This window comes from Teleopsis dalmanni, chromosome 1 (assembly GCF_002237135.1).
Source record: "Teleopsis dalmanni isolate 2A chromosome 1, ASM223713v2, whole genome shotgun sequence".
Taxonomy (NCBI): domain Eukaryota; kingdom Metazoa; phylum Arthropoda; class Insecta; order Diptera; family Diopsidae; genus Teleopsis; species Teleopsis dalmanni.
This window is the reverse complement of record NC_051846.1, coordinates 215,681,931-215,705,935: the sequence shown is the minus strand read 5'-3', so window position 1 is coordinate 215,705,935 and position 24,005 is coordinate 215,681,931. Positions and strand designations below refer to the sequence as shown.

General features: G+C 30.8%; 2 protein-coding genes across 4 annotated transcripts; both read right to left on the bottom strand.

Moving 5' to 3' along the window:
• Positions 1 to 476: 476 nt before the first annotated feature.
• LOC119672007 lies at positions 477 to 23,037 on the bottom strand. Of its 3 annotated transcripts, none has more exons than XM_038082951.1 (7): positions 21,540 to 23,037; positions 12,442 to 12,611; positions 12,124 to 12,372; positions 3,919 to 4,206; positions 3,637 to 3,853; positions 1,713 to 3,579; positions 477 to 1,638 (listed from the first exon to the last, which is right to left on the bottom strand). In XM_038082951.1, the coding sequence occupies exons 1-7, from the start codon at positions 22,513 to 22,515 to the stop codon at positions 687 to 689; spliced, it is 4,719 nt and encodes a 1,572-aa protein (XP_037938879.1). In that variant the 5' UTR covers positions 22,516 to 23,037; the 3' UTR covers positions 477 to 686. The 3 variants fall into 3 exon arrangements, with proteins under 3 accessions (XP_037938879.1, XP_037938880.1, XP_037938881.1); XM_038082952.1 differs by having other exon boundaries at positions 1,713 to 3,576; XM_038082953.1 differs by having other exon boundaries at positions 1,713 to 3,561.
• On the bottom strand, positions 13,869 to 15,268 carry LOC119672008 (tigger transposable element-derived protein 1-like). The gene has a single exon (XM_038082954.1). It carries the CDS (start codon positions 15,000 to 15,002, stop codon positions 14,034 to 14,036), a length of 969 nt encoding a protein of 322 aa, XP_037938882.1. The 5' UTR covers positions 15,003 to 15,268; the 3' UTR covers positions 13,869 to 14,033.
• Positions 23,038 to 24,005: the final 968 nt, after the last annotated feature.

Genomic DNA, 24,005 nt, shown 5'->3' with positions numbered 1-24,005 from the left:
CTGATCAGTGATTTTAAATCTGATTAAGCTTCTATTTCTGACACATTCACTGTTGATATCTTCAAGTCACCATATAGCATGTGACAAATTATGGATAATACCACAATTAAAAGTAACAACTCTACATGGAGTCAGCATACAAGGTAACCGTGTATTGAACCAATTGCTTTTCTTTTTTATTTTATTTAAAACAAACTTGTAAATTTTTTTTTTTTTTATTAATTTTGGCACTTTATTTTAAAATTTCAAATGAATATTATTTTGTAAATTTAATTTTTGAAACCTAATACTTTTAGAAAATTATTATAAATACATATATGTATCAGTTCATTAGTAAAATGCTAAACTCTATGTTACAATTAATATATTAATGATCGCATTAGTTGCTTAATAATTAATAATATAACTGAATGCATCCAATAAAAATTTTTTAAAATTATTAGATCATATATAACTATTCATATAAATGTATTTTATTAATTTTATAAATTATTTTCTTTTGTAAAGTTAGAAATTCTTAGATTAACGTTTCTTATGAAGCTGTAACCAAAGTGATGGCTGACTTTGAATTAAAAATTGATATACCGCGAAACGGCTTTTTATATTTATTTGCAACCAGTCAAATGAAATTAAAGCCCCTTGTTTCGATTTATACTCGAATTTTTACTGATGAAAATGTATTCTTTTTATTTTCGAGTATTTCGAACTTCAATAATTGTTGGACCAGACCCTCTTCTCTTTTGGTCGTCTTTATGCAAGAGAATTCGTTTACTTTGTGGCATTTCGTTTGTTTTGGGATAGTTGTACGGAGAAGCGGAAATGTATTCATTGTTGTTAGTACTACTTCTTCTTATAATCCCAGCTGTGTCTTTGTTGAGTTCTACAGTGAGAGTCTGGCAATCTAACGAAGACTTTGAATGAAGCGTGTACTTTGATGTTGTTCTGGTGGGGTTATCATCGTTACCATGCAAAGTTTTATATAACTCAGGCGATTGTTGTTGCAGTTCATTTAAAAATATTTGTTTTTTATCTTCTCGCTTTATCGGCACACTAGGACCACTTATTCCATAATTAATAAGTTCTTCATCATCATTTACGTCTATTTTAGTCAGATCCTTTTGACTGCGACTAATTAAATTTACAATGGAAGGACTTTTCAATCCGCTCTGCAGTATCGACGAATTTATATCTCTTATGTCTCTGGAATCTGAAAAGAGATGCGGATTGGATTTGTATGCATGGCTATTGTGCAAATTGCTTGTATAACTATTTTTAGTGAGTTTTTCAATATATATTGGACTAGGGTCGTTGCTACCATTCATGCCGTGTACATTAAAATTAAAACTTTTGCTGCGATTAAGTGCTTTTGCATACGTTCTTGCAGGTTTTGCTGGACCCATTTGAACATTTGATTGATTAGCGCTTCGTTTCTCTGGATGCCCAAGCGTATGATGCCCGTTCACGAAACGCTGTGTAGTTTTATTGCGTTGTTGTTGTTGCAATAGTACTTGGTGTTTTTCGTGTAATTTCCGAGGCAATGTTTGTGTTGATCTTAAGTCATGGTTAAGATTTGGGGTTGATCCAGCAAATCGTTGAATACTTTTCTGATACCGTCCCAAAGTGTTAGATGCGATATTTCTGAAAATTATAGATAATAAATGATAATTGATAATAATTGATATATAATTACGTATTATTTTAAATGTATTTACTTAGGATCATAGTTATTTTCATCATTTTGTCTTTCTCTACCGATTTCTCCAACATTTCGGTCTACATAATTAAAATCTATGTTAGGTTTAATATTTCTGTTACGTTTAGCAATAGAATTTGGATCATAAATATTCTCCTTCCCATATAATGTGCTTGAGTATGGATCTTCTCCCAAGTAATAACGTTGTCGTGGACTGGTTATTTGATCGGTATCTCTCTCATTTACGAAAGCGTCCGCCGATTCCGCACGTTTGTAAAGACGTTGATTATTGCGTCCAGTTAATGCAGATTCATTATGGTATAAACCAGAATCAATTTTGTTCGTATGAATTTGCTCATGTTGTACGCTTTCACGTTCTGAATCATTACTATCAGGTTGGCCAACAATATGACTATCAATAAGATTATATTGTTGATATGTGGTGGTGCCATTCGTGTTTCTTTGTTTAGCTAGAGATTGCGGTGAAGGCGACTGCTCGCGAGACTTGCTTTTTGATTTCATACGCATTTTACGCTCAACGCTGGCGGAACGTATTTTGTTGACTAATTTGCGCAAAGAGTTGCCAATAACTTGACTTACTTTGCTTGACTTATGAGATGCTGCCGTAGATGTAGAAAGTGTTGAAGGAGTGGTCTGCGTGGTTTGGGTAGCCATTACTGGACGCTGTAATGTAGCTGCATTATAAGACGTTGGAGACGAAGTTGGTGCGAATCGTGTGCGTTGATTTTGTTTCCGGGTCAATGTGGTTATAGCGTGTCCAGTGGTGTAACCATTAAAAGTATTTCTGTTACTGTTTAAGGAGTGTGAAATATAGTCAATTTGTGGTGAAGAGCTACGGGATGGAGGTAAATAGTCTGGAGGCGGTTCATTAACATTTCTAAAGGGTTGTAATGGCACTTTTAAGGTAGGTGATACACTACTTTGTTGACGCAACTTTTTTTCTATGGCACGTCTACGCTGGGGAACAGTTGGGCGTCCAAGGGTGCTGGCTCTTAAGTTTATGTCTTCAGAAGTAGGGGAATGACGCATGTTTTTATAGTTAGTGGTATGTATATCATATCGTGAAGAGTTGCTTAATTCGCGTTCATAACTCTTGGAACGCTCATTATTGTTATCGCCTACTCTGATGCCACTTGTAAGGACTATATTTTGAGATCTCATATTATCATTATTAATTCGTGTATGAAGGCGTCTATCTTCCTCTGATAACTTTGTGTTGTAATGCAAGTCTGTACGAAAACCATTCATTAGTCGAGTTGGTGTTGGCTCCTCTTCATTTAATTTATCATGAGACGTACTTCTTCTTGACCTTGCCAAAAACTGAGAGGAAATACTATGCCGTTTTTGTTGTAGTATATCTTCTTTTCTAACATAATTGTCATTAGGCACACCCACGTAACGCGAATCATTTAATATATCTCTAGAACTATACACAGTATTTTTCTTTAAACGATTCCTTTCCACTGTCTCCTGCAAATCATCTCGGAAAGCTTTTGTGGCAAAGTGATTTGTAGATACATCTTTGCGATCAGTCCAGTTCGATATACCTTGATAGTATTTCGATTTAACATTATTAGCTGATGTTTCATGGTCCTTAAAGTACTTCTTTTCGTAGGTGTTTGTAGGTCTGTTGCCATTTGCTGTCGCAGTATTTTGAGCTTGATTTGATTTAATTGTAACATTGAAGAAAGTCTTTTTCGTTGGCTCGATTTCTGTATCTTCGTCGTCATTTGAAACAGTAGACTCACTGCCAAAATGTGATTCAAGCCACTTCATTGTTTCTCCTTTACGAGTTTCCTCTTCACGATCAAAATCCAAGGGGCGCTTTGTTAATGCATCTTTGCGGTCTGTCAATAGCGCAACTTCTTTATTAAGTAAATGTCAGTTAAATAGATTCAGTATTATAAAAGTTTATTGCATACCTTTATGTTGCTGCATTAATGTCTTCTGAAGAGGTCTGCGCATTTTACGCATACGATCAGACAAACTGTCCCAATCGCCTGGCCGTTCCAATGAACCCTCTTTTTCCATTTGCATTGTTTCTGCTGCGTATTTCATTTCTGTATCTACTACTTTTCCGTTCTTAACTAAATCGACGTGTTGTTCATCACGTTGCTTGAAATAACGTTGTGAGGATTCCTATAATTTCAAAATATATTCAATTTTATTATAAATTATTGAATTGATAATTGAAGCTATTTTACTATTTTACGAATTCGCTCCTGACTGCCTGTTGACTTATCATCACCATCTGGCTGATCTTTATCTACAATTATCTCATGCTCAGTTGTTGTCTTACGCTCCGTCACAATTTTGCCATCCTCTTGTGTAAGACAACGTTTCTGTTTATCTTCAGTGTCTATAGTCTTGAAGGATTTGCTAGTGTTAGCTACAACCTTTGGACCCAATGGAACTAGCTGTTTTTGATTTTCTTCTAAATAAAGCACTGCTTCAAGATTTATTGTACCACTGTTGACCGCCTTTACGAAAGCCTGCAAGAGATAATTAAAAAATAAACTGTAATAAAAACCCAACCATTTCAGTAGCAAAATTTGTTGTTTTTGCTGTTACATCAGAAAGAACTTCTCTGCAATGCATGTATAATGCGGTGTTCGCTATTTGAGTTTTAAAAAACCAATTGCTCCAAATGTTGCAGCGGTATCTAGAGCAAAACAAAACCCACAATGCATGTTGCTTGATAATCTACGAAAGGTTGAATAATTCACTTTTACTTACAGTTTTGCGATCTGCTGGGTGTGTAGATGTGCAATATTTCATTTTGTTTACCCAGCCATATGTGTACATGCATAACATTCGGTATGCTAACAGTAAACTACAGTTCACAGTAACAAAATGTATAATTGAATTCAAAGAAGTTTTTCAAATCCATGGAAATTAATTTTTTTTTGGGGGACTCATAAAAGAAGTCTCAAATTAAATAACCTTTTTGTTTAACCACTTTTCGTAGCACATTAGCTTGGTTGAATGACCTTTTAGCTAGTCGTGCTCCTTACTATTACTGCTAATATAGATAAAGAGTTAGTGCTTCTAACTTAACAAAGGCATAATTTCTTTCAACGTTCAATTTATGGATTATACAGCGTTTACATTGTCATATTAAAAGTAGATTAAAGCAATAATCGAGATTAAAGTACTAATCTCGTTGTTTAATCTCAGATTTTCCATACAAAAGTTAATTAAGATTAATTTTTAGTTTTCTTAGAAATGGTGATTATTTTTCTGTGTAACTTTGCAAATGTCTCAATATCGTAGATTTTTTACCATCTTAGAAGAATATCAAATCTTAGAAAAATATCAAAATCTGTTCAAAACAAACATTGAAAGTTTGAAAATGCCGAAATGAGTAAATTTTTAATAAATTGGTTTAATAAAAGTTTTGTACCGAATTACAACTAAAATTTATTAAATTAATTAATTCGTAAAATGATTTATTTTAACTAACATTTATTGGCCTTTAACCTGCAGTTTCTGGCAAGTGCAAACTGTTCTCTTGTTCTCTCTCTAGAACTCATGTTCTATTTGGATTAGAAGCACAAGTTTGACCTTTTTCAGCAGACAAAGATATTTTTAACGACCGAAATGCTTTTAAGTTTATTTAGTGCTAAAGTGTTTCGTTTCATGACTCCTCCATTAAAACTTGACTATCTGAGCTTGTCGTGATTTCTTAGTCACTCTTCAACGGCTTAATTATTAAGGTCACCAAAGAGCTTCGAGTGCGGGTTTTGAACTGTGTTTTGATCGGTGCAAATAGTGCGGGGAGTTTTACGTCACTCTTTCGTTTTATTTAAATAATTATGTTTATTTTATTATACTTTTTATTGAAGCGGACGCTTATAATGAGTAAAATAAACATTGCAAAATTAAAATTAACGTTTTTATGGCAAAAAGTTTATTTAAAATAGTGAATACGGGGGGAAAATGATAAATCAGTTAAGAAAAAATATTACATGACTAATTAACAAAAATGCGAGTAAGTACGACATTGTCGCAGGTATTAGATAATTTTTGGTAAAAGTAAACCAGTATTTGTTTTTTTAGCCAATCACTTTTATTTTTTTTTATATTAACTTTACTCTTCTCATTGACAACAAATTCACTTAAAATGTTCAATGATTTGAACTTTTTAGGTTTTAAACCTTGAAAATGCTAAAAAATTCAAGAAAGCTAACTTACAAATATAATATTTTTTTTAAAAGATACATTAGCACTTCGTGCTAATGATTCTGTGTGATACTTATATGCTTGCTGAGGTGCAGTGTATTCATTTATAAACATTTTCATATTGTTTAGATCAATGAAACAATTAATAACTACGATCTAAAGTAAAGAACTGTCGCTATTATTGTGTCTTAAAGGGCATAATATATTTTATGCGAGTAAAACTTTATGTACTTATGTTGGTTGATTTACTGAATTTGAAATCGAAGATTTTTGAGACTAACACCGTTGACTGGAATGCTGTTTTTCTCTCAATGTATTTACAATATTATGTATTTAATAAGAAAGTATGGTTTGCTATTGGTAATATCATTTAAATTTAGAAAATGTTAAATTACATTAATAAACAAAAAAAAGTTCAATATCATTCACTGAACTTCTTATTCTGCGGTGAAATAGAACATAAAAAAATTTAGACCATGCGAATACTGGAGAAACTTGAAGAGAATCGGTGAAAACTCCTATCACTTATAAATAAATGTTTCAGGCGTCACATGGAGATATGTTAACTCAAATAAAGGTATAACCCTAAACTACGGTTTACAACTGAACTAAAGCGTAAAATAAAAAAAATCAAAGAGAAAAATAGAAATAAGTCAGTCTCACAATACAATCGCTAAATAGTAATATACACAAGCAGATTCTCCATTAAACAAACTCATGTTTAAACTACTAAAGGTTTACTATTCGATACTGGTAACATATTATCGATTATAGGTATAGGTAATATAATAGATAAATACCTTTTTAGTAGCACTTTGTAGTTAATCTTATAAATTGAATAGGTTCAGTTTGACACTATTACTTGGAAGAGGGATTTTAAAGGAAAGTAGTTTTCGTTGTATATAGGTTAAGTTAGATACGGTTAACTTGTGCTATCGTGTACATACTCAGATTATTTACTGACCAATTATGATGTTATTTATAACAGGATTTCCTGATCTCTTTTATATTTCCAAAATATTTTTGATTTTTTAATGAATTTTGACATATTTTTATATGGATGTTGTCAAGATTGATCGTTTTCCTAAATTCTACAATTTAGATGCCGTAAGACTAAGATAATGATATAAAAGATAGTATTCGATTTTATCTTTCTTCTTGTTTTTGCATCTTTGACAAAAATCCGAATCGATCATAATTTATTATGTTCATTTAAATTTTTTTCTTATGGTTTTACTTATTTTTATTTTAAGATATGTTACTCAATATTTTATGGAAAAATTAAGTAAATTGATTATAAGCCAATAAGTGAAGGTTTCAAGGTTTAATTCAGGGCTTGATATAACCCATTTTAATTTAAGCAACTATAATCCATTGATAATTTTTGCTGAAATTTCTATTAAAGCTAGTAGTCCCACTGAATTGAAAATTGCTGACGCATACATACATTTATTTACAAAGATCCGAAATACATTCCAAATGAACCTCTCTTAAGATGTTAATAATTTACTTTAAATTTGACAGCGAATTGAAATGAATGTTCAATAATCAAGTTTTCAATTTAGTTTTGGATCCTGTGTAACTCTAAAAGGAATAAGAAAATAGCTTTTGTTATTTTAAACAAGAATAAATTGGATATAGACAGATGATATTTATCTGACCAATGTACGGTTGAACGACGTTAGGTAAATAAACTAAAATAACAGTTATGGTATTTCTATTGTATCAGAGTATTAGATTATTTAAATTATTAAGAGCTACATACTAATAAAACTTTCTAAACTAAAAGATTAGTACTGGTATTGTTATTGTATTAGATTATTTAAATTATTAAGAGCTACATACTAATAAAACTTTCGAAATAAATGTGGGTATCTGAGAAAATGGTAAAGTAGTGAAAACATATTTTACATCATATAAACCTCTATTGTTTTTCTTTTTGAAGTTCAATTGATTTTTGAATAGAAAATTATTTTAATTATTTAGAGCTTTAAAATAATTGCAAAATAATTACTTTTGGCATAAATTATGTGGGTGAAGAAAGTGAGTCTCTTGAGCACGCTTTTAATTATTCCAATCAACGTCATAGACAAACTGTTGAGTTTAAATCTACCATGGCGACCCTGAAGCTGCAGATGACTATAAGTTGCTCCATGGAAAAACATAGTATTACATTTTCATATGATCACATCTAAATTTGAAAGAGACAGAGTTGTAAGTTGCCTCACACATAATTCGCATAAATTTTCCTAATTACGGGCATGATTTTGTTTACAAACTTTAATGATTATACTTATTAAATATTAATAAAAACTAAGAAAAAATGTTGAGTTGAAAAGTTCGTTGATTTTGATATGCTTAAGAGCGTGGCTAGATGTTAAGTCTCAACCGTTCGCGAGTCGGATGGACTTGTGGCAGATTTAGCGAAAGTATGCGAAATAGCAAAGTCGAAGTCGAATTTTTCATAATTCACTAGAAGGTAACACCATGTAACGTGCTAATGCTAATACCGGAATCATTATTTTCAACTTCACTGGTATTGTGAAGAAATTAATTTCATTGTTGTTGTTGTTATTGTAATGAGAAATGTCAGTATCTAATGTATTTTGTTTTAAAATATTGAAGTTTGTGCACTATTTACAGTTTATCTTTTATTCAAAATTGAACAACTATAGAACTAAATGTAGCAGCAGGAGTAACAAATGCGAGTAAACAGTAAAATGGCCTTATAAGAAAAATGTAGTCCTAGAATAAATGGGGAAGAGTAGCTTTCTTTAGTGCGCTCTTCAAACAGTTTTTAAAATGTTTAGCTACACAATATCCACTCTATACTGTTACGATAGCGAACGATTGCGGTTATAGCAAAAGGGGCAATGATCGACTACTCATTTTCCCAAAGACTCGTTTGCCTTGGGTCTTGTTTAACGTGATTATATCGTCACGAACTGGCAACGATTGTTTAGGTGTAAAAGAGATTTGAATATCTACTACATACCTGGCTGCCTACCTGCCTGTCTGCCTATCTGTAAATTTTTCTTATGAATTCATACATTCACACTGAAATGAGCCACTGCACTCCAAATAAACTGTATAAAAACTGCACTAACTCACATTTACATAAAAATATGATTGCTAATATGGAAATCGCAAACCTGTGCAAGGTATTTTTTTTGTTAATTTTTTTAAATTTTTAAATGTTTAATATTTTTATATTTAAGACAATGGATCTGCATTTGCAGCAGACACAAATTAAGTAAAGACGTTATGTTCTTTCGTTTACTTTGTTGTAGATTTTACAAGGGAAAAGATATAGATTTGAGATATGCAAAAGAGAAAACAAAAATATTTACTGTAAACACTTATCTTACTTATCTATAATATTAGAGGAAATTATAATTAAGATTTTTTCACGATTGCCATTGGTGCTTATCGTATGCCAACGTATGAATACAGATTTTAAGCACAAATTAGATTAAACATTAAAAAACATAAACTCAAATTCAAGTTCAGTTTCTGATTCAGATTCAGTTTTCAATCAAACACAGAGTCTTTGTCTGCTTAATTGTACCAACTCGAAAAGTATATTGTGGTTATTTTTGCTGTTTTTTGTTTTTCTCATTTGCCATTACTATTGGATCTGGTTGTTGTTGTTATTATTATTATTGTTGGAGCCAATGTACCTAACTACCTACTCCTCACGTAATTGTGTTATACCGGTTTTATCGTAACCAAAATCCATTTGAGTTCTTAAAAGTTGTATCACTTTTTGTTGCATTTTGAATTTGTTTTTATTCAATTCTTAATATATTTTTTTTGTTTTTTTCTTATTCTGCTCATAAAACTATATTCTACTTAATTGGTTTTACGTACTCTATTTTGCTTTTTACTGATGGATGGATGCTGTTGGAGAACTAGTAGTCAAGTTCGTTGTTTAAGTCTTTTCTTGCTGACAATGCAGTGTGTAGCTCATATACAGCAAATTACATAAAAACGAATTATACACAAATCACAAAACACACAAACAAACTTCTTTTCATTTCTTTATAATGAATTCAACAAATTTTTTCCATTTTAATAAATAAATAAAAAAATATATTTTTTCTTCTTATTTATAATCAAATATAACGGTTGCTATTATTTATATAATTTATTGGTATTTCTTTTTTGTTTTTTCATAAAATATTCAACACATCCAAGCCAACCGAATACAAAAGAAATCTTCTCAACTTGGTCGTTTAATATCGACTAAAAAGATTTGCTTCTGTTGCAGGGAAGTCTTGTAGTTATGCTTTGGTTTTTTGCCATTTTGCTATGAAAAGCCGCAGTAGTGGACAACAAAACAGCTACTTTAGCTGCTCAATCATATGCACTCTCTCACACTATTGTTGTTTTATTTTGTTATCTGGTTTACTCTGGTATTTGGTATCAAATACTAACTTGATTTTGAGTGGTGCGAATAGTTTGGTGAGAGTTTGCATGTGAGTCGCTATTACTCTCTTTACTGTGCTCTTTTATGCACTAAAGGTTAAAGGTATTCGTGTTAGTGTTTGTTTTTTTTTTCATATAGCATTTAAACAGCATTCGATTCCATGCTTAAGTATCTTGTGCGTTGAAGAAGTGTGTATAGAAAAGAACTTGTGTATTGAAATTATTCTGGTTGGAATTTAAATATCAAAAAAAGTGTAAAAACAAAAACAATGTAGTTCTTACAGATCAAATTCGTTGTTCAAGTCTTTTGTTTACACGATTAGCGCATTGTTCATTAAAAATAAATTAAATTATTAAAATTTAAAAATAAAATATATTTTTTTAATATTTAATTATATTAATTAAAAATAGTATGACTTATAGTATTAACCTTTTAATTGATGATCTTCATATAAAACTTTCATATATGTTAGCTCTAGGATATTGAAGCAATTATAGTCACTCTATTCACCTGTAATATACAATCAGAACTAGTCAAACAGTGTAAAACTTAAATCCGTAATCACTTAATGCCTTATTTCATTGAATTAAATAAATGAGCATTTGCACTTAAACTTATCTGGTCATAACAGCCCTTTACCGGGTTTTAGCTTGACGCAGTATATCTCTCCAGACGCCTCTGTTGTGTTGTCGCCATCACTAGGCTCCTTCATTAAGTGCGGCTAGTGCTACCACAACTTGATCATTTCACTGAAGACACGGTCTACCTGTATGCCTTCTTCCTTTAACTACCGCTTCAAAGTTACGGAGCCCAAGAAAATATAAACAAATTAAATTACGGATGAATTAAACAGGTAACAATTACAGGAATTCATATCAAAGAAACCAGTATTGAATATTATTAAAAAGTGCAGACAATTTCAAAATCAATTTTTAAGATTGGCACAACATAAACAGCAGAACGCGTTAGGTAATGAAAAATCGAATTAACTGTGCCACGCCACAATTAATCTAAAAAGGAGATCCTTTGGTGTATAGCTACGATCAAATTGGATAAACCTGTTGTGATGTTAGAAGGTCACTGGTCAAAAAACTTGACCCTAGTCGAAAAACTGCAAAAAGAGTAGAGAACTAAAAAAGAGAATTGAACTTAAGTTTGTTCAAATAAATGCATTCTAATATAAAAGCTTACGAGCTAACAAATTTGAAGGAATCTCAAATTGAACCTGAACGAATAATCTCCTATAACAACAAATATTTTGTTTTCTTAAATCTTATCTTTGGTTGTGCAGTAACAAAATATAGCTTATGAGATGGTTAAAGAGAGAAGGAAGCTGTGTCTTTATCAATGAACCAATTGTCGTTATATAAGCAACAATTGTTATGTTCCCATATATATTAGAAAAGCACACCCAAAAAGTTAGAATTGCCTTTGGTCAGATGTTCTATGTCAAATGCACAGATCCATATTTAACCATGATTACCAAACCATTATTCAATTTGCTAATACTATCAAAAATTTTAGATTCTAAGAAAATGAAACTTTGACATACATGAGCGGACAATGAAAGACAACATCACATTTATTGTATCAAAAATAATGAATCCCAATCTTATTAATGAGATTATGATGTCTGGTGACTGAATTATTAACGGACGCAGTAATAATATAGATCATTTTTGCTCTAAGCTACAATTTATATATTAAAATTTTATAAACAGACTGAACAAGTAAATACCCAAAACACTTACTCATAAATAAATATTTTACACAATTATTTTACTTTTAAACTACTTACATCGTCTGAGAAATCACCAAGATGCTTCACATCCTCAGTTTCTAGATAATCTTTAACTTCTTCATGTGAAATGACACGCTTATCATTCGTTTCTCTGACAAGACCATCAGCTGGTCGCACAATCATCTTTTTAATAACTGTGCCACCATTACTGAATTCTGCCAATTGTCCACAATCAACTTGATTTTCTAAAATTGCTACATTATTCGGGTTTGTTGATTCATCAACTGGAATGCCTAAATCACGTTTCTATATGAAGAATTGCCATTATTTTTTATAATAAAAAATATTGTTTATTTGTTATATTAAGAAATTTACTTCCGTGCTTTCTGTTTCTTGCTTATCAGTGTCCTCAGTTGTGCTTGTTGAGACTATTGGTCCCGAATCTTCTACTACTTTACCGTCCTCTAGCACTACATTACGTTTGACATGAGTTTTTATTTGACGCGTTGTTGTAAGTTCGGTTTTTCGTTTGGTTATCCATTCCTCTAAATAATAAAATATATTAATATATATATAATAGAATGAATATAATATATATAATGAAATAATATGAACAATATATAATATAATAATACTACTTTTAAAATTGTTTGTAAATGATATTCAAAAAAAAAATATATTAATATATATATAATAGAATGAATATAATATATATAATGAAATAATATGAACAATATATAATATAATAATACTACTTTTAAAATTGTTTGTAAATGATATTCAAAAAAAAAAGAGAAAAAATAAAATCAATCCAACATCAATTGTGAAGCTTATAAATATTTAGGGCTATTATAGGTAATGAGAAAAGGTTAGAAACGTACTAATGATGTTCTATTGTGTGTTTATATTGCGTATTTATAATACACAATACTCTGTAACTTATAAAACTAATAAAATAATTCCCCAATATTTAGTATATGAATAGCAGCACTTGTAGATAAGAAAAAATAGAAGTAAAAAGTATAATTGTGATCTACTAAGTTAGAATGATCCATTTTAAAGAGCGTATTTAAATTGCATATATAGGGCAAGAATATTGTAATCTAGAATCGTAGTCGATCATCATTTTTGTAAGTCTTTATTAAAGAAATTTATCATATATAATATAATATTGCTTTCTAATTGATGATCAATATTAAATTATATCAGATTAAGTGGTGTCAAATACATTCTTATTGATAGCAATTACAATCTAATCTAATTTAGCTATTTTTACAGACGTCATCAAAATTTTTTTAAAAAATTTGTAAAAAAAATGTTACAACTACTAGTTGTATGCAGTATTATGTTGCAGTTAATAAATAAATTTAATATAATAAAGACTGAGTGCTCAAAGGAACAAAAACATTATTTTTTAATAGATTTACTGTACCTGAAAACAGAAAAAATTTCACTATTAAATAATAATAGATTGGCATCAAGGTAAAAACTTTAGTAGTAAGACATATTAATATACATAATAATAATATACACCTATCCCCCGATTTACACGGTAGATACGTTCCTGAGAAAAACGTGTAAATCGAAAAGCTTGCAGAAAATGCATAATTTTGCTATTTAACAGTTGTGATTTTTTTCAATATTTTTAGGTGTTCACAGAAATAAAAATAAAATGCATTGACAGGTTAAAATATTACGGAAACACTGTTTTTTTATTTAATTACAATACATTAAACAGAAGAACAAAAAATAAAACCAAAGGTGTTTTATTATCCTTCATCACTATCAGAAATTACTCTCATTCTTTTTTTCGGAATCGAAGGTTGGAATTCACTTTCATCACTCGAAGTTATTTGTGCCGATTCGATGTTTGAATCAGAAGTATTTACATTCTGAGAGGTGGTAATAAAATCGGTTATTAACAATTGCTTCGAATTTTTTGTAAGATCTTTGTAAACTTCTTCATATTAAGCCAAGCAGCGATTTATGTCACGTTGGAATCGTAAAGCCCTTTCAACATTTGTGTCATTTTGTATAAAATGATTACCCAGCTTTCTTCCCAATGCGAGTCCTTCGCGGATGACTTTAGCAGTGAATGTTACTGGTACTAATTCCTCTTCATCAGATTTGTCAGACTCACTTTTGCAAACTAAGTTAACTAAATAATCCTCACTTAGTTCTTTATCAGCCATTAACTCTGCGATATCATCATCAGTAAAATCATCAAAACCTTCTCCGCCCAATGAATGCGCCATCTGTACTATCTGCGAATATTCATCATTTAACGTTGAAATGGAATGTTCATTTTTGACTACATTTGGCCACAATTTTTTCCAACAGCTATTGAGCGTTGTTTGCTTAATCGCAGTGTAAGATAAGGCGATATGCTTCACACAGTCTAATATTGTAAAATTTTTCCAAGCACTTATAACTGTTAAAGATTCATTGTTCTCCATTTGTTCCAAAATATATGTAAAGGCTCGTTTTATGTACAAAGCTTTAAAAGTAGAAATTATGCCTTGGTCCAATGGTTGTAATAATGAAGTTGTATTTTTTGGTAAAAATTTTGCTTCAACGTTCTCATATTCTAGATCTTGTGGATGACCCGGCGCATTGTCAATTAACAAAAGCACTTTAAAAGGCAATCCCTTTGAACTTAAATATTTTTTGGCATCTGGGATAAAACATTCATGAAACCATTCAGTAAACATTGCAGCAGTAACCCACGCTTTCTTATTAGCCCTCCAATAAACGGGAAGATTATTGATGTTTACTCCTTTAAAGGCACGGGGCATTTTTGATTTGTTAATCACTAATGGTTTCATAATATAATCTCCTGAAGCATTGCTACAGAAAATAATTGTTATGCGATCTTTTGCTGCTTTATGACCACTAGCCGATTTATAAAATTTTGAGACATAAGTCCTTTCAGGCATTTTTTTCCAGAATAACCCTGACTCATCAGCATTGAAAACCTGATCAGGGGTGTATGAATTGTCGTTAATAATTTCTGCAAAATTTGCTGGATATTCTTGGGCTGCATCTACGTCGCCAGAAGCCAGTTCAAGGATTCCCCGTGAGATGTGTACACAGCGCACGTGTTCAAACACAGTAGCATTTAGTAGAGTGCGAGAAAAACAAAAAAAAAACTTATTTGGAAAACCGTGTAAAAGCGAAAACGTGTAAAACAAGTACCATGTAAATCGGGGGATAGGTGTGTATGAATTTTCTGACAAAAACTGTAAATCTATATGTCATATAAAGAAAGAAGTATGAATTTTTAATTGCTTTTTTTTAACAAAATTTCGAGTTTACCTTATAAATTAAAGTTGCAAAGTACCAAATAATAGTAATTTACTAGTGAAGAATTACTACCAGTACTACAACTACAATATACGCTCTTCGCTATTTTAAGCTTTTGCTCTTTTAATAATTTCATGGATAAATTTATAGCAACGAATTTTTTTAATAAATTAATTTGGGTATGCTTAAAAGCATGCTGCAAATGTTTAACATATGGTATGAACAACGAAGTAAAGCTGTGTAGGCAATTAATTAATTGATGTCCATTATTCTGTTTGACTTTAATTTATAATATATTTAATAAAAATATGAATAAATATTGTATAGATTTAATTAACATATCAGTTTTGTTAAAATTTTTTAATGTATGGTAAATAAATCATAACGGTTTACCTAAATATAATTATAATGTCCACATTTATATAGCAATAAAATTTCATTAGCAAATAACTAAAACTTTAACAACCAATTTGTCTAGAAAAAATTGTTTACAATTCATTTTAAAAACTTTCGGCGTATGAAACGCAAGTCATGAGTTGTATACAAATTGAAAGTTCTGTTCACATGTGTCGGGGAGAAACGCAGGCTAAATGGAATCTGCGGGTCACAATTCTTTTTCATTACAAGATTACTGCAGATTGCTGCTATTGTTACTGTTATTGTTACTGGTATTGTTGTTGCATTGTAAGTTTTTGTTGTCGTTCGTGACTCCCATAAACGAGCGTTAGTTGTATTGCAGCGCTTGAGTGATTTGGGTTTAGCTGAAGTTGGTATTATGTAATTCCCCATTAAGAAACAGAAGAACGGACAAACACCGCACAGACCCAACAACCTGCTCTGTGTGTCACAATGTGTTGGTGGTAGACAAAAGCGAGCAGAAAATCCACTGAAAACCGTAAGTAAAATATTGTATCTGTAGATGCGTTTTATTTTGTATTAAAACCGTTGGTCTGTTATTTTTTGCTTTTGTTTATGTTTTATTTTATTTTTTTTGTTTTTCGTTTTCATTTGAGTTTTTTGCTTTTTACTATTTGCTATTTAAAAACCTGCACACTATTGCATCAAAATTACTGGACCATTAAAGGTCAGTCAAGTACTTAAAGCATGCAACCGAAATCAAAAACGCTGATATTCGTTTCGTTATATCCGCATTTTTAGAATACACAAACGGGCCGGTAATTTATGAGCTCGCCTTCAATTTCATTTAACCAACGAATCAATTAAGAGTGAAATGGATATCATTACCGCTCATATGCTTGATAAGTTATGCCATTGAGTAAAAATATTATAGTCACAATACCATAGAAATGAATTTTTATTCTAGGTATCTATTATTGGGTACCCAAATCACTCAAATCTCTGACGACGTCGCTTCAGTCGTTTTTGCTTCATATTTTTACTCAACGGTTATGCATTGCGATTAAAATATGCATTTCTTTATTTTCGCAACTACAAGGGTTTTAGAGGAAAAAAAATTTTCTTGGATTTTATTCCATTGCGTTGTATTTTCGATATCCGTTATATTTTCTCCGAGCTAACGCATCCAACAAATTGAAAGTTTTCATAGAAATAAATAAGCAGAAAGAAAAAGATACTGAGTTATTAGATCTCCAAATGCTGATCATCAAAATAATATCTGAGAATATTACAATTCTTTTTGTGGTTATTTGTAGTTAATGTTTTGCATTGCACTATTCTACTATATATCTCTGGTGAGTTGGTAGAATATTTGGTAGAAAATGGCTACTAGTTGGAATTCGTTTAGGATACATAAACCACTTACAGTCTAAAAAGCGAGTCCATTTTAATAATCAGCCTTTAGAATTTCAGATGAAGAGACTCTGTGCTAATTTATCAAGGGCTATATCGAAAATTTGTACACTTGCATTAAGGGTTGGAAATATACTTAAGAAAAGAGAAACGTAGTGATCGACCGGACATTCTTAAAGTCGACAAGTGGTTGGTAAGAAGAAAATAATTTTTTGGAAGGTGTTACCTAATAGTTTCGTCTTAACTTGATTAGTAAGATTGATTACAATATATTGCTGAAGTAAAGGGAAAGGATTCTGATGATAATTAATCTAGAATATTGCTACTCGCGGTATCCGAAGACAACAAGACTACGTAAACCTGTACATAGATAAAAAATTCCGCATATATGAACCAACGAAATATAACAAGCAATATAATGAAAATAGTACTGCTTGTTCTTCACAGCAAATGAAATTAGATGAGTCACAGGATCGGCAAAGAAAGAAATAATATTGTGAGAAAAATCATTGATTAGAATTTCCAAGTCAGTCCCCTAACGGGGCGATTAGTAAACACGTCGATAAAATAAGTGGTTACTGAAGTAAGAACTGGAATATAGCGTAACTTTGTTGTGTCCTTCTGTGACATGAAGTATATTCAGATAACGAAAAAGTAGCTGTCTGGCCAAATAAATATCTCGTTATTGAATTATTAAACTTGAATAATTCCGTAATCTTTGTAAGGCGCGTATTGTGGAAAAATTTAAGACTTAAGGAACTGGAGGAACTACTAATTAAGGAACTACTGTACTGCTGTATAAAATGTCAAGAAAACAGTTTTAAACTGACTTCTCGCACTAAGCATATAGGGTACCAAAATTTTTAACGGTTTATTGACAGAATTATTGATACAGGGTTATAGCGAAATGCCGAACCATGTAAACGAGATTGTTCTCTTAGATACCAATATCTGGTGCTTCTATGCTATGGATGTTGGAATAGCTGAAAACATTTTTTGTAAATGTCTGGACATGTTCAGCGGAAATAAACTTTTCCATAGTGTGAATAGACTTATTATTACACATAACATATGGAACAGAAAAAAACCATCCAAAGTGCTTGCTTTCATTAAAATTTTAGGGATGAGTTAAGGATAGGTAAGTACATTCTAGAGGTAAATTGGCAGTACTGAGCGGCGTGAAATCGTTAAATCACAAAAAGGCACCAAACATGTTCAGTTGCCCTAAACGGGTGTAGTATCTGTGTTTTAGGATGTTACATAATAAAATATTCATTGATTATATTAATGCATATAGCGATTTTAGTGCAAAAATAATGAAATCATAAAAACTTTCTTCAAATGAAGCAGATAATTCCTCTTTCAGTAAAATAATACACAGTATCACAGTTAATAATACCAGAATCATAGTCTTCTTTTACTTTAAATGACCACCCTAGCCGATAAATTGTTCAGATTTTATCCGCAGTGATTGCATATTCCTATGCAAAGTTCACAAAAGAACGATACATAGAAAAATATTTAAAATAAAGTGTTTTAAAGTAAAAGTATAGAAATATTAGAAAAGCATTGGAATGAGTATATGACTGTATTAGAGAGCATATTCTGATGCATAAAAGCGAATATAAATCAAAATAATATATTTTTATATTAGAAATCAAAAAAAAAATTGTTAAGCTTTTACTAAAGTCAAGGTTTTTGAAAAGTCTACACATTTTCTAGAAGCATTTTTTTTTAAATCGCTTGATCACTGATGGGTCCTATGTATAGGTATACTTAGTTAAACAAAGGACTGACTGTCTAGCCAAATTAAAACTCCATAATCGATTAACTAGACCTGAATCATTCTGTCAACTTCTACTTATATAGAAAAATGAATTCCTCTGCAGCCATTCTCGATCACTAATTACTTAAATTAATTAACTGACTATATGACGACGGTAAATTGCAATGGGTTATTTGTAGTCACTCATAATAAAACAAGCTATTCAAGTTACCTTAAATAACTTTAATAACCTGAAGAAATATTTAATATTATTTATAACAAAGGCAAGACAGGTTAGACACGTATTGGTACACCATTGCCTCACATGAATAAAAATAAAATGATGTATGCAATCTTAACAATGTGCCACCTACCATGCTGCGACCGAATCATTTCTATTTCATTTAGTAAAACTTATTCAATTGTATTCACATTTGAAACTTCTCTTTGTCCGCATACCCCACAACACTTCTCATGTAGCCACTTCCAGTGTTCGCCAATTAGCAACACATGATTTATGCGGTTATTAACTGCCAATTATGGCCTACGGTGACCGTTGAAACGTCCACATTGTTATGCTAATTAAAAAGAGTTTGAGTGAACGGTTTTGCATTTCCTTTAGCTCGCGTTTGGATGCGCGATTTTGGTCCTTCCGTTCGAAACAAATAACTTTACAAGTGCAGTACACAATTAAATAATAAAATAATTACTTCCATAAATACGTAATAAAATTCAAACACTAATGCATATAAAATTTATATATATTTAAACACAATTATTTATGCAAAATAAATGGCGATAAAGAGCTGAGAAAAGCAATTCATTACCTCCTAAATGGGTGCAATATCTTCTTATGAATTTTGTAACGCGAAGTGCATATCAATTAAAGAGAACTGAAATTATTGCAATGGCCATTAAAATATAGCCATTGTGAATACACACAATATTCATATATGCTGTACATAATATTATAATATAATATCAATTATAATATAGATTGGTAGTCAAAGATACAGAGCTTTGGGAAAATACTCACTGAAATGTACAGACGAAGCAAAGATTATTATTATTGACAATATGCACGATAATAAATTGGATAAACAGATGAACGTCATCTTCAATGGAAAAAGTTTGATAGTCAAGCAAAATAGAATTCCGAAACGTTTCTATTGAATGTGAGATGACTATGGTCTATACAGAGAGATCAGATAAAACTGGAATGGATTTATCTTCACACAAATGTGAAGATATGTAGAATTTATAAGTATTGCTAGAACATATGAGGATGACTTTGTTACAGATACTTATGGAACTGGAATGGATTATTTTTTACAACACCAAAAAATACAAATGCATGTTCTTAACAAGATTATCGCCAAAAGCAAAATGTTTTTGATAATAATCGAAATACGATTTGTAAATTTTTTTAAAAGTATTTAACTATGGTAGTATAACTACCTTGTAGATACCATAGTTATGGAAATACAGTATTTATTCCAAATAAGGATATTGTCAAAATCAAAACTTATTTGAAAACAAACAAAATAGAATTCGTAGATTAAGCTAAAGCATGTTAGATGATTATTGTAAACACTGGTCAAACTGGTATAGATTTACTTCCATAGTATTCGAAAATAATATAAATAGGGTAATATCAATAATATAGCAATATATTGTATATTCCAAGTTAATGTCATAAAAAAGAAAAGCTGTTTAAAAATAAGCGAAATAGGATTCATTGATCTTGCTGGATCATAAGAGATGACTATGTTGAGACACTGATCAAACTAAAATGAATTAAACTTTAGAGTTCCGAAAAACTACGCAAGCGTACATTCCAAACAAGCTAGGCGTTAAAGGGAAGAAATGGAATACAAAGATGTGCTAGAGGATATGGATGACTAATTTGTAGATACTGATGAAACTTGAATAAATCGATCTTTACAACAGTAGATAACACGTGTATATTTCTTACAAGATTATCGTCAAAAAACACTTTTTTAAAAATAAACAAAATAGGATTTGAAGTCGCATCCAAAAATATGACTATGTTGTAGTTACTGATAAAATTTGAATGGGTTAATCTTTACAACACTAAAACAAGTATATATGTATATATATGAAAATACAATCATCGTCAAAACACAAGTTTATTTTAAAATAACAAAATAGAGATTTTCATATTATGCTACTGATGGATACTGATGCTTAATTTAGAGTCTTTAAAAGTAGTTATCACAATTAGAAATTGAAGTTTATAGCAATAATATATATGTTTATTTAAATTATTATTATTTTGATTTTTTTAAGATAAATTTAAACAATTCAAATAAAATGAAAATTATACAAAATTTATTTTTTTTACAAATTTCATATACTTCGACTCCATCTGCCGCCAACACATTTGGAAAAACAAAACATTGAACAAAAACATTACAAACATTGAAGTCATTATGTGGATTGTGGACTTACGAATTCACAACTTCACAACCTCAAAAATTGTGAGATTGTTGCGAATGTATTTACGAATGTTTGGTAAAAACGATTATCTGCGCTACGGACGGATATTTGCATTAAACGCTCTAATTGCTAGCATCACGATAGTATCTACACTACAATATGCAAATGTACTTACCTTCTTTGGTAATAGCTTCAGTATCGAAATCGTTCTCATCTTTGGATTCATACTCGGCCTGCAAAGTATCGATATCATAAAAATTAACACGAGTCACATGGCGAACAAAATCAATTGTGTTAGTAGATTTGTTAGGATTGTAAGTAATAGGGCGAGTTGGGCTGAAGTTGTTGCTAGTAACTTCAACACGAGTTGGTGAGATTGAGATGGGCAATGATATACTCTCCCGCTCCATATCTTCTTGCAGAGATATGGACGTTTGTATTTCCGGTGGGTCCACGAAGCTAAAATGATATTCCTGGTATGTGTGTTGTTGATTTGGACGTATTTCACAATGCTGACATTCTTTGCTACGCAGAGGCTTTGGTATAACATTAGCGTATAAATTATAACGTCCCGAAAAGTAGGATACATACGGTGGTTTAGTTTTTGGTAACGGTGGAGGCAGTGTTGATTTTGATTGTGTTGGTGTGATAGATATTGATGAATTGTTGATAGTATGGTAGTGGGGAAATCTGGTATTATTTTCATAATATTCTTGATCTTGCTCTGGTTGTCGTATGGCATATCTTGCTGTATATGCAACCGTTGGATTTGAACTGTAGTTCTGGAAATGTTGTCGGCTGTTATTGTTTGGAATATTAGTATAAGTAATGGTGCCAGTGGTCTCATTTTTTTGTCCACAGTTTTCGTAACTATTTTTATGACTAGAAAATTGTTGTAGATGCTGTTGCTGACGCTGATATTGTTGTTGTTGTTGTGTGTAGTTTGTTGGGTAGTCATGGTGCAGATTGTGCCATTGAGATTGGTTGAAGTGGTATTTTTGCTGCTGCTGTTGTTTATGTTGTTGGGCTTTGTAATTTGTAGTGAGTATGGCAGTATCGCCAGTTGATGTTGTGGATATGGTGCTGCTTTCGTTTGATCCTCCATCACAGCCATTTGTTGTATATGGCGTTAATAGTAAAATCACGACCATTCGAGTATTAAAAAACACATGAATTTCAAAATTTTATATATACACTTGCACGTAGAACTACTTAACTCTTATACGTGCGTGTAATAATTTTTAATTTTTATATTTGTATTTCTTTTTTGTAAAATTTTTAATACTCTTAAAGATTAATTTATTAATAGTTTCAAAAACTGCACCGAAATGCATAGTTTTTTTCTAGTCATTTTTACAAGATTTTTCATTAACCCTGCTTACTGCTCAATTGCTTTAATTAGTCTTTGTGGTAACTTTCGGCTCAGATTTGTGGTGTGATTTATGCATTTTCTTACGTTGTACGGTTAGAGCACTTATTTACATACATATACGTCTTCCACGTCTTCAAACGTACCTCGACTTCATCACGTACATCTGTGCACTGTGTGAATTACGTTATATTCAATGGAGACTCAGCTGTGTCGATTGGTTTGAATTTCACTTTAGTTTTGTTAATTTTCTCTGATTTTCACTGTTAATAATAATATATTTTCTTTTTTCATGATTTTTTGCTTTATTTTATTACATTTTTTTTATTTTAATAAGACAATAATAATATAGTTATTAAGCGTTTCAGTTTCTTTCACGGAAGATGTTGCATTCATGCTATTACTGCGCCACTATTTTCACGAGATTAATAAAATATTTACATGAATTAATTAATTTGGATATAAATGTGAATATTTATACTATATTTATTGAATATAAATTCAATAATTTTGAATTGAATTACCTACACAAATAAAAATATTATTTCGAACGATATTCAGCTTCATTTAGAAAAATATTCCATTATCATGCAATCAATATTGTGCAAATACCTTCAAATTAAGGTGAGTGTAGCGGGGGCTTAATATATATTCCATTGTAACTTTTGGAATTTCTAAAACTTTTTTCTTATATGATATATTTTAAAGGCAAAAGAAGAAAGATGGAAAAAAATATATTTTACGTAAAACAAAAATCGAAATTAGAATAAAATGTGCAGGACTGTACTGAATAAAATCATACCGAACTATCCACTATGCCAACGCAATCAGTTACCATATAATATATTACATATATCCTTCTATCCTTATATAAACGTCTTGAGTGAGAAGCGAATAACGAAAAAGTGAATAAATTTTGCATAAATTTATATTACAAAGCGAGATGTATAAACCAAATAGAATAAATTCAGGATTTATTTTCTATATAGTTTAAATAGATGTGATTAGCTGTAGAGTTGATTTCAACTTCCAAAACGAGAGTAAATTCAGGCTGTTATTTTGCTTGTTATTTTGCTAAAATACAATGTACAAAAGTAATTGTTAATTATCATATGGGACGGTCCCGAATTCGTATAGTCAATTTCCTATATTTTTGAAATTCCTCTCCCCAAATTATTTTTAAAAAAGTACGAATTACTAAAATTCTGTTGTCAAATCAGGATTAAGAAGTGAATAACATAAATATGATATTTTTCCATTTTGATAAATGCG

Bases quoted from the DNA above. Each gene is read 5' to 3' on its own strand.
- LOC119672008 (XM_038082954.1), bottom strand. From the start codon at position 15,002: ATGCCTGAAAGGACTTATGTCTCAAAATTTTATAAATCGGCTAGTGGT.
- LOC119672007 (XM_038082951.1), bottom strand. From the start codon at position 22,515: ATGGTCGTGATTTTACTATTAACGCCATATACAACAAATGGCTGTGAT. The intron at 3,854-3,918 runs GTAAAATAGCTT...TTGAAATTATAG, and splicing joins AGGAGCGAATTCGTAAAATA to GAATCCTCACAACGTTATTT. The intron at 1,639-1,712 runs GTAAATACATTT...TATAATTTTCAG, and splicing joins GAAAATAACTATGATCCTAA to AAATATCGCATCTAACACTT.